General features: G+C 33.1%; 1 protein-coding gene across 1 annotated transcript in view; it reads right to left on the bottom strand.

The window, feature by feature from the left end:
• Positions 1-12,132, bottom strand: part of BRDT (bromodomain testis associated) — a 40,289-nt gene that overhangs the window by 14,177 nt on the left and 13,980 nt on the right. Inside the window, 2 exon segments of the mRNA XM_033114958.1 lie at positions 4,564-4,735; positions 6,717-6,778. Coding sequence (XP_032970849.1) covers positions 4,564-4,735; positions 6,717-6,778 — 234 coding nt within the window.

The following is a 12,132-nucleotide window of genomic DNA, read 5'->3' as shown; positions in this document are numbered from 1 at the left end:
CAGTTCAACAAGGAATGGAAAAACAGGGAGGAAAGCTATAAGTACAGAACTACATTCCTTTTCTGTTTAGGGCCAACTATTATTTATGAAGTAGAAAGTATATATGTCCAGAGAAATAAAGTCTAAATGACTCTCAGCTTGCTGACTCTAAGTTGGTAGGTGCGGGCAAGTGCTATTATCAAGAATTAAAGAGGAAAGATTTAAACGTGGGGATGAAAAGGGGGAAAATTCAGTTTTGATGTGCTATGTTTGACATGCTTGTGTGATGTTTAAAAACAGATGTTTAGTAGAGTTGTATAAACATGCCTGGGGCATGGATGCTTGAGTTGTAAAAATGAGACTAGAAGTCATAGACGCCAAGGAGATCACGCGGGAGGAGTATATGGATCACTGCCTTCCAATCTTTTTACATGTCATGTTAAGCAGGAAATAATCAAAGTATGGGACACCTGAGTAAATGGGAAGTTGGCTCCAAGCCTATTGCTCTGAGAGCTGAGAGGATCACTAGCTTAGTAAACCTATGTTTTGGAACTAGGCTGGAAAGCCCTGGAGTAAAGTAAAAAGATAAGGTGCTTAAGGATGTATTATAACTTTTAAAGGGAGGTAGATAAGAAATGTCTGTAAGGAACATCCAGACATGGGATGGTTGAGAGAATAGTGTCACAGAAGTTAAGGAGGTATGTCAAGGGTCCAACTCTGAAAAACATTTTCATGTGGATGATGACCCTCTGGTACTCAAAACACTACAGTACTCATCTTTCCTCAGACATCTGTGTTCCAGGTCTAGCAACCTGGACCAGTATCAGGCTAGTATCCTGAGCCACCAAAGCTATATTCCTTTGCTATTAAAACTTAACATATATTCATCTATTGCAGACCTGCTCGGTCTACCCTTGTAATTCTTTCAACTTTCCCTTTTTCTTTCATCACTTTACTTCATTTCCCCCCCTACCTTTGCAACAGCCCAGTTGGTCTCCTCCTTTTCTGTTCTTTATGCCCCATTCCTCTAAGTGACCTACATAATAATGGCCGATTACTTACCGTGAGGCACACCTTTTGCTCAAAAAAACCTTCATTGGCTCCCTACTGACTATACCATTACTATTATGTCCAAAGTTTCTAGATATCAAGGTTCTTTATGATTTGAACCTAGTATACTTTTCCAAATTAATTTCCTTGTATTCCTGTTTATCCAACCAGAGCTTTAATCACATCGAACGATTGGTTGCCTAAATACCTTTATTCATGTTACTTTCACCATACAAAATGCCTTCCAATCCTAGATATACATAGATAAGTCTTACTTTTCTTCAGTATGCAGCACAAATGATACTTATTCTGTAAAAGACACATCTGCTAAAGAGATCAGTAACTGCTTTCCTCACCTCCTGAAATTTCAGTTTTGCTTTTTTTAGGGCATATTATTTTTAGTTTATACTCCAGTTGTTTATTTCTCCTACTAGATGGCAAACTCCTTGATTTATCTTTTCATTTGCCATGCTACTTCACATTGATATGACAGCGTAAGTATTTGTTTTTTACAAAATCTCGATACAATTAAGTAAAGATTTTTATGAGCTGGGAAAGGTTAAGTTGTAAGGATAAGGTAGTAATCCTTTGTGACTAAAAACATTAAGTTATTTTAAGGAAGAAAATCAGACATCTTTCAGTTCATGTAGAGATAAAGGCACAGGTTTTGAAGAAAAGTGGTAACACTTAAAAATTCAATTTTTAAAATCTTTAATATTTTGTCAAGTTATTTTTTTGTTTAAAAATTTTAGTAAAAATTTTCTTACTTTCATTATTTAAAGGTTTAACCAAAATAAATGTATTTCCATCAAGACTAAACTCCAGAAAAGAAAAATCTATATGTATTTTATAGCTTACATGCACTTGAGTTTCCCTTGGGGATAGTGCCACCTGCAGTTGGCAAATGCAAACTACTTTGCTTCTGGAAAATTTGCTAAGTGCAGAACAGCCAGCCACTCTAGCAAGATCACACAAACCTTCCCTTTACACATTATGTTACTCACAATCACATGTAAACAGAAATGGAAGTAATACAATAAAGTGATCCTGACTGAAGACTTATTTAAAGCCTGACTTTTCAGAGGACGTTTTCTTAAAAAAAAGAGAATCTTGACTGCATTCTTTCTATTGTTTTCCATTATTTATTCTTCAAGGCTATCCCCTACCATTCTTCTATGAACTCACTATAATGAAAAGAGAAACTTCTCCCTATCCTTGTTCTTCTAATCAACCTTCAAACATGTTCAAATCTCTCCGATTCAAAAACTCAAAACAAATGCTCCCAGTCTTATTAAGAAAAAAAAGTCACCAATAAACTTCTTGAAAGCGATTTATATTCAGATTCTATTACTTCTCAATTTACAACAATCTGGCTTCTGCCCCAATTACAAATGGCTACTAAAAATGCTTTTTGCAAAAGCAAAAAAAATCTCACATTCCCAATTTTAACCCTCTCTCCTCATTTCTCATCCTACTTTAATGCTTTGTAGTATGTGATACTCTTGATGATTTTCTCCTAAAAACCCCTATTCCTAGATTTCCATTGTACCAATTTTCCTTCTTCTTTTACCTTTGATTACATCTTTTAACTTATTTTTTTCTACTTTTACTGAGGAAGTTTTTGTTTCCTAGAATTTTGTCCTTGACCTTTCTCTTCCTGCTCTACACATTCTCCTGGGTGTTTTCATTCATTCATTCATTCACTCACTCCTCATGGCTTCAAGTAGCTTCTACATACTGGTAATTCCTAAATTATAGTTCTTTTTATACCCTGCTAGTTCTAACCTATTTCTAGTTGTATATTTCCAATTAGATATTCTGCAGCACCGCACATGTCCAAAATAAGCACTGCCTCTTTTTTTCAACCCAACTATTGTATAATAAATACCCTGGTAAGACACTCATTCTAACAAAGCCTATCAATTCTGCACAAAAATATCTTTCTAATTTATTCACATCTTTTCTTCTTCTTTTTTTTAATCCACATCTTTTCTATACTACTATTTTAGTTTTGGTCCTCATAATTTCTTTCTTAGGCTATGGAACTCAGCTTCCCTACTTGACCCAACTATATCAGAGCATCTTTATCTTAACCCACGCCCCCATATAGTAAGCAGCAATCTCTTCCTAAATATAAAATCCGATTTTGTTATGCTCTTGAAGTTACTTGTGCACAAAATAAAAGACCCACATTTAGCACTGGCAATTCCCATTTGATTCATGACCTAGAATCAGTACATCTTCAGTTATTTTCCTGAGTATCTTGAAAATCTTTTTCCAAAAAAGGATATAAATATTTTACACTTTGGATCTTTGTTTATTCTTCTTCCTGGGATGCCCTCCAGTGTTGCCTTCGATATTTTCTCTCTTGATCTCCACTCCCTTCTCCACAATGAAGAGCTATAACTCAAGTTAAATACAAAATGGAATACTCAAACACAGAATAGTAGGGAACTTTTACTGGAAGCAATAAAAGGAGGATCAAAACCTCTCTGTTCCTCCTACTCTATGCTTCAGTAAAACAAGTTAGAAATTTCTTCTGCTTTGAAGAAACCCTTGCCCTTGGAAGGCCAAGTGGAATCCAGAGAGCAGCCTAGAGGGAAGGAAACATGGATAAGGAGTATCCGCATGACCTCTAGTTAGGCCTGAATGCATTAGAGCAGGGGTGTCCAAACTGTGGCCCGCGGGCCAATTTTTATTGGCTTGCAGCAAATTCCAAAAAATATATTTAGTTTACTTAAATAAACCAGGTGAGGCAATACGTACTTCACCTCAAGTGAGTGGCCCGGCTGTTTGTGTATTTTACCACATATGGCCTTTGGCAAAAAACATTGAAAAAAGTTTGGACACCCCTGCATTGGAGTCTCAAGCTCTCCCTAGGGTGGGCTCATCACTACCAGAAGTCTCCTTTGTGCCATGTATCCCCAGGAGCACCATGTTGAGACAGACAGTAACTTCACTTCTGACAAGACTAACAGAAGATATTTATAAAGTCAAATGAATTTAACAACATAAAAAGTTAACCAGCTTTGGAAGATAATTTTGGTAAATAGGAACCATTAGACAAGCATTTCTGGCCCAAGTTTCCTTAACTGTAAACTATTTTTAATGTATATAACTTTATTCCTCTATCTATGGAATCTCTAAATATCTTTTCCTTATTCCATCCCACCTTTCCAACCCATATAGACATAGGTGTCATAGGAATTAGAGCAACATTTCCCAAGTCTGCTTAGAACTTGGTAGTATGGCCTCTGGCAGTGACAGGTTTTAATGTATGGCCCACATGTCAATGTATGTAATGTACATGAAAGTTGCATGAGAACTGTACATATAATTTTTCATTCAAATATAAAGAGTACCTTTGGGTATAAATTTCTAACAGTGTCCTTCAGTGATTATTTTAACTGGGAATTTACTAGTTACGATTTTCAGTATCCTAGATACATAATAATTAAGATAAACTTAGCATTTTCATATACAGATTTAGAAGTCAGTTTCTCAATTGCGGTCATTTACTTGTTAATTTCTTACCTGAGCGAGGCAAGATTTGTATGGGTGAAATGTTTTTCACACTCTGTAAATGTTCTAATTCTTGATGAATAAATGCTAACTGGTAGTGATTTGGTAGCGTACCTCTTGAATGTACAGTTTGATCAACAAGGGTAGTAGAACAAGAGATTGTATCTTGCATAGAAGATTGTATCTGTTAAAACAAAGTTGAATAAAATTATCTTTCAGAGTTTTAACTACACAATATAACTAAGAAAACAGAAACACAAGAGGAAAGAATATAATTTAATACTATCCTTGAATATATTATTTAAGTCACATAAACTTAAAAGGTATAAGTATTTCTATGTTACAGATGAGAAAACTAAGGTTTAGAAAGATTACATATCTTGGCCATCATATTGCTTATAAGTGGATTTAGTCAAATCCTAGTATCTTAGTTATTATTAGTACACATTATTAAACAGTGCTGCTTATTTTCAAATGCTTTCCTGTGATCTACTGAAAATAAAAACTTAGCTTTTATACCAAATCTAGAGACACATCCACTTTTACTCTTTTTTCCTTACTGAATTAGGCATAAGTGGGGGAAGGAGTCAAAATCACATGATGGTCAACCCATACCAATGTCAACAAATTCTGATTCAGCACTCAGTTAACTATTAAGTAAAAGCTGTATTATAACAGCTAAAATTTATTTAATGCTTATGATGTGCAAGGCACCAGGCTAAGCCCTTTATATAGTTTTTTAAATTTTCACAATAATCCTTTGAGTTCAGTGTAATTATTATCCTCACTTACAGTTTATAATAGGACTTAAGATATAATGAAAGCAAGTTAATCAAAATCTCACATCTATTCAGTGGCAAGCAAAGTTATGGTACCAAAGCCCAGGTACCTTATACTACACTAAGCTTTGAGTTGTAGATGGTAGAGGTGAATAAGACAGTCTTTCTCTTCTGTTTAATGAAGGGGTTAGAGTACTGAGTAGATAAGGAAAGTGTTTGAATACTTATGCTAACTTGAATAAAATTAATGCCATAGGAATGTTTATCCTAACAATAATGTAGATCCAAGCCCAAAGCTTAAAGTCAAATGCTGAGGTTTAAATCAGCAAAAAAAATCACTTTCTGAAACAGAGAAATACACACACACACACACACACACACACACACACACAATCTGTATTGATTCATGATCCTATAAATATATTCCCTCTTTTATCATAAATGGGCATTCTGTTCCTCAGTGAGTGACACTGAAAAATTTTTGGCCACATACAGATCACAAAAGTAGCATTCTACATGCTATGTATTGAGAATGCTTCCAAAGTTCGTTCATAACTTGACATAATTTTCTGATTCTGCTAGTACCTATGGCAAGACAGGGCTTGAGCTCTTGCTCTTAACAACGTGGTTGCCAGTTCAATTCCCGCATGGGATGGTGGGCTGCGCCCCCTGCAACTAAAGATTGAGAATGGCAACTGGATTTGGAGGTGAGCTGTGCCCTCCACAACTAGATTGAAGGACAATGACTTGGAACTGATGGGCCCTGGAGAAACACACTGTTCCGCAATATTCCCCAAATAAAAAAAAAGTATTTAAAATTAAATAAATAAATAAATAAATAAATAAATAAATAAAATTAAGTCCCTCATCTGTATGTCAATATAGTAACCACTTCTTCTCTTTCCCTGTAATATAAAAACCATTTTAAGCATTCCCTCCTTCAGGTAGTGTGTGTGTATTTCTTTTTTGTTACTTCTTGCAACTTGGAGCTCCTTCAAGACAATGTTATTTATGTTGTATTCCCCTAACCTATTTAGATGTTGTTAAATAAGTTTGTAATTTAACAAAAGTATACGCCTGTAATTTTGTTATTTGGGAGGGATACAAAGAATTAAAAGTTTTATGAGGATAACAACCTGAATTAGTAAAAGATAAAATAAAATCATTTCTATCCTTTTCAAAGCACATCAAACACTAATCAATCAAACAGAGATGTGCTAAAATAGCTGGTAATTACAAGCTGTATCTTTAGAAATCCTAACTACCATTTGCCTCCTATCTTTTTTTTGAGAAATTCCACCCTACTGTACATAAAGCTACTATACCAGTGAGTTACAACATACTACATAATTTTTAAATTAAGGTAAAAATAAAGAATTAACTTACCTTCACTTTCTCTTTAGAAGGAGAATCATTCTGTTTTACTCCAGTAAATTTAGATAACATTTCTGCAAATGTATATAAATAAGTATTTCAATTTGCCAGCTTCAAATTACATCTAAATTATTTTTTTCATATTAGAAATAAAATGATGATTAAGAAAATGCCTTTAACACCAACCTCTTAAATCAAGAGGATCTTTTATAGTTACCAGGTTTTTGCCCTCTTTGAATCAGTCACAATTTCCAAAGGGATACTTGCTTTTAAAGGGGATATTTTCTTTACATAATGGAATAAATATCCACTCACATATTTCAATTTGTTTTATTTAGGCAAAAAAAAAAAAGTGTTACTTCACAGTAAAGAGCTTGAAATGTGATGCTTTAAAAGGAACAAGTCACAACAGAGAGATTTTAAACAAACAGTACCAATTATACTAAAATCATCTTTACCAAGTAGTCAGAAATATATAACCATAAGGTGTTTGATTAAAATAAGAATTCGCTATAAGAGAAGGGTGTGTTATTTATCTAAGAGGATAGTCTTTTATCACAAGTGAAGCTATTTGATTTCAATGCTCTGCTTGCTAAGCATTATAATAAAGATCCCATCTAATTAACACTCTAGTTGCTTCTCAGCTATTTGGGAGCCTCAACTATATCGCAACAAATGGGTTTTATAATGAACTCCTTTATCTTTACAAATACCTTTAAAGCTGACACTGGCAGTAGAGTAGGCATATCAAGATATCTCTCTGACATGGTGCTCATAGGTTCTTTATCCTAAAATTGATTATTGTTCTATCCTTCCCAGTCGCAAGCTTAGGTCAATGTGGTAAAGCACCAAACTGGTAGTTGATGCCTTGACCCATCTCCCCAGGCCACCTTTCGTGAGTACCCTAAGCGTTATTTGCTTCAGGCTCCAAGGCACCAAGGCTGGTCAACACGAAATCTTATTCAAACTTAAAACATTCTAATTTTAATAATTACCTTCTGCTTCCTGAAATGCCATCAGTTTCCACTGGATGTGTTACTGTTCTTTCCTCTCCTAAAATGTTTGATGCTGGACATTGTTAAAATTGCTAAATGCCACTCAATAACGTGCTTTAAAGAATTCAAGTATTTAAAATGACATGAACCATATTAATGTCACTCCACTAAATATATTTAAGTGTTGGAGGGTTAGTAAAAGGAGAAGGGGAAAGGACAGACTACAAAGATTGAGGTAGCTTTCACATATAGGGGAAAAAATTATGGTTTCATCTTTAAACAAAAACAGACTTCATTAATATAATCACATACTATATACATATCTTCACATCTAACTTAATTATTCAAATATGTGCCTAAACTACATTATTCTATGATTTAAACTCTAAAGTATAATAAAAATATGACATACCATATCAGTGTTCTGCTAAAAAACCCAAAGGGCATTCATTATCTTGGGTTTCTGACATATAAAACTAAAGCTCCAAAATACAAAAATAAGCGCCTCAAAATCTGAAGACACTAGCAAAAGACATCAAAGAATTTTAATCATTAAGAAAAAAATCAAAACCACCTAATATAGTATGTCTCATAAAAGTCTTGCAGACTATAGATAGATGAGTAAAGATAGCCTAAAACATAGCATTGTGCTTCTCATTCTACTCTTACATCACTGATTTTACAGGAACATAGTAAGTAAACTTCGTATTTCTGTTTATGAATTCCTGGCCTTTGGAATTAAAAGGCAAACAAACACATTTTCGCTCTCCAGCTTAAGATCACATTTCAATTAGCAAAGAAGCCCTACCAGGTCTTGCAAACATAAATGAAATTGAAACATATATGAAGTGACAACATATACACTGTCAACTAATTTCTCTAGGGAACTGTGATAGCATGCATACCTACCTTATGAGGATCAAATTGCATAATATACACAACCTACTAAACAAACGCATACTGTACACATTATGTAATGTGTTTTATTTTCACATCTCCCCAAAACCCCAATATAAAAGATTAATTGGAAAGTCTTCATTCTAAACTAAGGCAAAAATCACAGAATAAAAAAGAGAGAGCTGAAATCATATATTTGATGAAAGGGCTTGTTTAATACCCATCACCTATCAAAGCATTGAGATAAATGCTCCAGAGATACCAAATATTATCTGCAAGCCAATATGGACTTAAAAACTAGACAAGTTGAATACAAATATAACACTAAAATTCAACACCAGAATGTAATGCCATATGTAGCAGGAAAAAAATTACAGAAGCTTTTTAAATTAGAAAAACAAATCATACTTCCGTTATGTAGAGCAGGGTATAGAAAAGTGATTGGAAATCACTACCTGGTTCCGCTACCTCATTTTATAGGAAAGAAAGCATGTCCAGAGACGTGAAAAGATTTGCCCAAACAAGCTTATTACCTAAGCCATGTTCTACTGATAAAAATCAAACAATTTGTTTTTGAGCTGAAAAAAACTGGTCTCTTTAAAGAATGTTTTTACAACTTTCATTGAACTGTTTGGTGCTTATTTTAATATAGAACAAACTGATTATAAACTGTCCATTCCTTTTACCAAGGTAATTTTAACTAGAATTAGAAAGTGGAAACCAAAGGAAAAAACTTAGATTGATGGTTCTTAAACATGGCAGCACATTAGAGTCACTTGGGATATTGTTAACACTGCATATACCTGCCCTCTTCTCCAATCGATTCAGATCTGGACACTTAAAAGTTTTACAAGTGTTTCTAATATACTGCCAAGGTCGACAAACACTGTTCTACACAGCCTGTTTATTCAAGAAGATCCAGTTTGAACAGAAAAATTTTCAATACACAAGACAAAATTTATCACTATTTATAAGCCTCAAGGCTCAACTATGGACCTCAATATATGCAAATTTTTAATCAAGGCTGAGTCCTTGAATTTATCCTTTTGGTGCTTTGAAAACACTTTGATGAGAACCTAATAAAAGTTTTAAAAATTTAAATGATGAACTCTATCATTTCTCTTAAACTTTCTAGCTTGAAAGGCAAAGATTACTCCAAAACTGTCATTTTGTATTTCCTACATTACTAAACCATCCTCTCCCTAAAAAGGTAAAACATTTAGACTCAAACTCTGTTTGTCCATTTCCCTTTGTACGAAAAAAAAATCACATCCTTGTTACTTCTACAGAAGATCTTGGTTGTGGTACTGAAAAGAAAAAAAATTGTTTTCTTTTATTCTCTCACCCATAACTAAAATGTCATTTTAAAAAACTATTGTTAAAGAAATTCTTGAATTTCTTTCTCTGAACATTACACCAAAACCAAAAAAAGCAAAAAATATAAAGAGGTGACAAATTCATTTTGTCTTCACCAGATAAAGAATTGATGCCATAACCGTTGAGTTGCTTTGTGTGTTACTGTTTAGCAATTGAAATTACAAACATTCCTGAAAAATATTCTATTCCACACTAATCAAGTAGCTGAGCTTACATTTAGACAGTTCCTGAAGTTATCTCCTATAAGATTTCAATCAAAAGCACTACTACCAATGAGTTGCTTCGTTTGATTGTTCTCAGTAATATTAGTCACAGGATTAAATCTAATAATTACATTCCTATTACATCACTCAAGATAGCTATTGTTGAACATTAGAAAACTCTTAATAGCTTATTATGCGTACATACTAGCACAGCCTAGCTTACAAAGGATGTACACATATGGAATTCATTTTGTCAAGCCTCATTTACATCTTTGATCTGACATTTAATGAGATTTTGATGGTTATGAAAAATAGTTTAGGAAAGTTTTATATTTGTACCAATGTTTAATAAATTTTCTTGACTTATCTATCTGCACATGACAAATTGCATATGCTGATGTCAGTCAGGAATATAATTTAAATAAGATCACATCACCCTGAAGTTTGCAATTAAGTACTGCTTTTAGCCCAAACTTCTCATTTATATTTTTCAAAGATATGGGATTTCTTTACTACTCTATCTTGGAACTGACTTAATATCTTGTTTGAAATGATAATTAATTTTTTAAATAAAACTTTCCTGGGAAATCACTGCTCTGCCACTAATTTATCCTATTTAACAAAGAAGAAATAAGTCCATGTTTTTATAATAAGGTCTGAGAATACCTAGAAGATAATTATTTAATTAATGTGGAATAAAGAGCTCTAACACTGTTTACAACTGCTAAGTGTTTTTCACAGATGTTACCCTTAAAACATTTTGGTACACCTAAACAGAACGATATTGCAGCAAAGAGAGACCAACTATAATACAAGATAACTGTAAGAAGAACTTTAAGAGTCAGTAATGTTAAGAAATTTAGGAAAGTTAATTTAGAGCCCTGTTCCTGATAACCAAAATTATAATAATTTGTAAAGCTATAAAATCTTGTATTTTCAGTTAATTTTTACTTATGCAACATAGTTTTTTGCTAATGTATCTAATTTTCAAAAATTCTATTTTCTCAGTAAATAGTCCTGTTTTCCCACACCTTGAAACTGAGACTTGGGGATTGGTCATTTCCTTGAGAATGTCATGTGCATAATTAAGAATGGTAGATTGGTAGATGTTTTACTTATTTTTACAACAGTTATTATTGATATGGTCTGACGATTATTTTTCATAGCCTACAATCCCTTTATTTGTAGTTTTTGTTGTTCTCAGGAAAGTGAAAAATGTTCTTAGCTTACACTAGAGATGAAGCCTTACAGTATTTTAATGGGTACAAGTGAAGCTAATATTTAGGACAAAAGGTCCTAGTGCTACATTTACTAATTTATTAAGCAAAAATATAATTGTTTTTCCTCATTAAGTTAGGCATTATGTTTAGAATTTATCACTTATATATGTAGTGTTTTTTCCAATGAAGTACAGTTTGAATGTTCATAAAACAATGAAAATTTCAAAGGTAAATGATAACTCAGACAATATCATGTTAGAAGATAAACTGACTTTAGTGTCACAAACCTGTATACTATTGTAATGCAGGCTGAAATATGAAAATTTGCTACTTGGATTTTAACAATAATGTTTTTGAAACTAGCCCGTTACTTGAAAAAAAATGACATTAAACAAGAATGTCAGTCATAATAAAAATTCAACACAGTATTTTAAAATTAGAATTCCAAGACTGAAAGTTAGGAAAACATATAATAAATATCACATCATTTTAAGAAAACATAGTGGATGATAAACATTCTTTCCTTTAAGCTGTATACTGGAAGATTCTATCAGAAACTGATCATTCTAATTAAAATTAAGGTACTATATTGAAGCAGTTTGTATATAGTACTATTCCTCCAATACTCAAAGCATTTATTGATCAGTAGTCATACAAATTAGATAATTCAAACTAAGTTTCAATAAGTTTTATCCTACAAATAAGAGACAAAGTGCTCTAACTTATTAGGCCACAA

The sequence above is a fragment of the Rhinolophus ferrumequinum genome, chromosome 9, assembly GCF_004115265.2.
Source record: "Rhinolophus ferrumequinum isolate MPI-CBG mRhiFer1 chromosome 9, mRhiFer1_v1.p, whole genome shotgun sequence".
Lineage (NCBI taxonomy): Eukaryota > Metazoa > Chordata > Mammalia > Chiroptera > Rhinolophidae > Rhinolophus > Rhinolophus ferrumequinum.
This window is presented reverse-complemented; position numbering and strand designations above follow the sequence as displayed.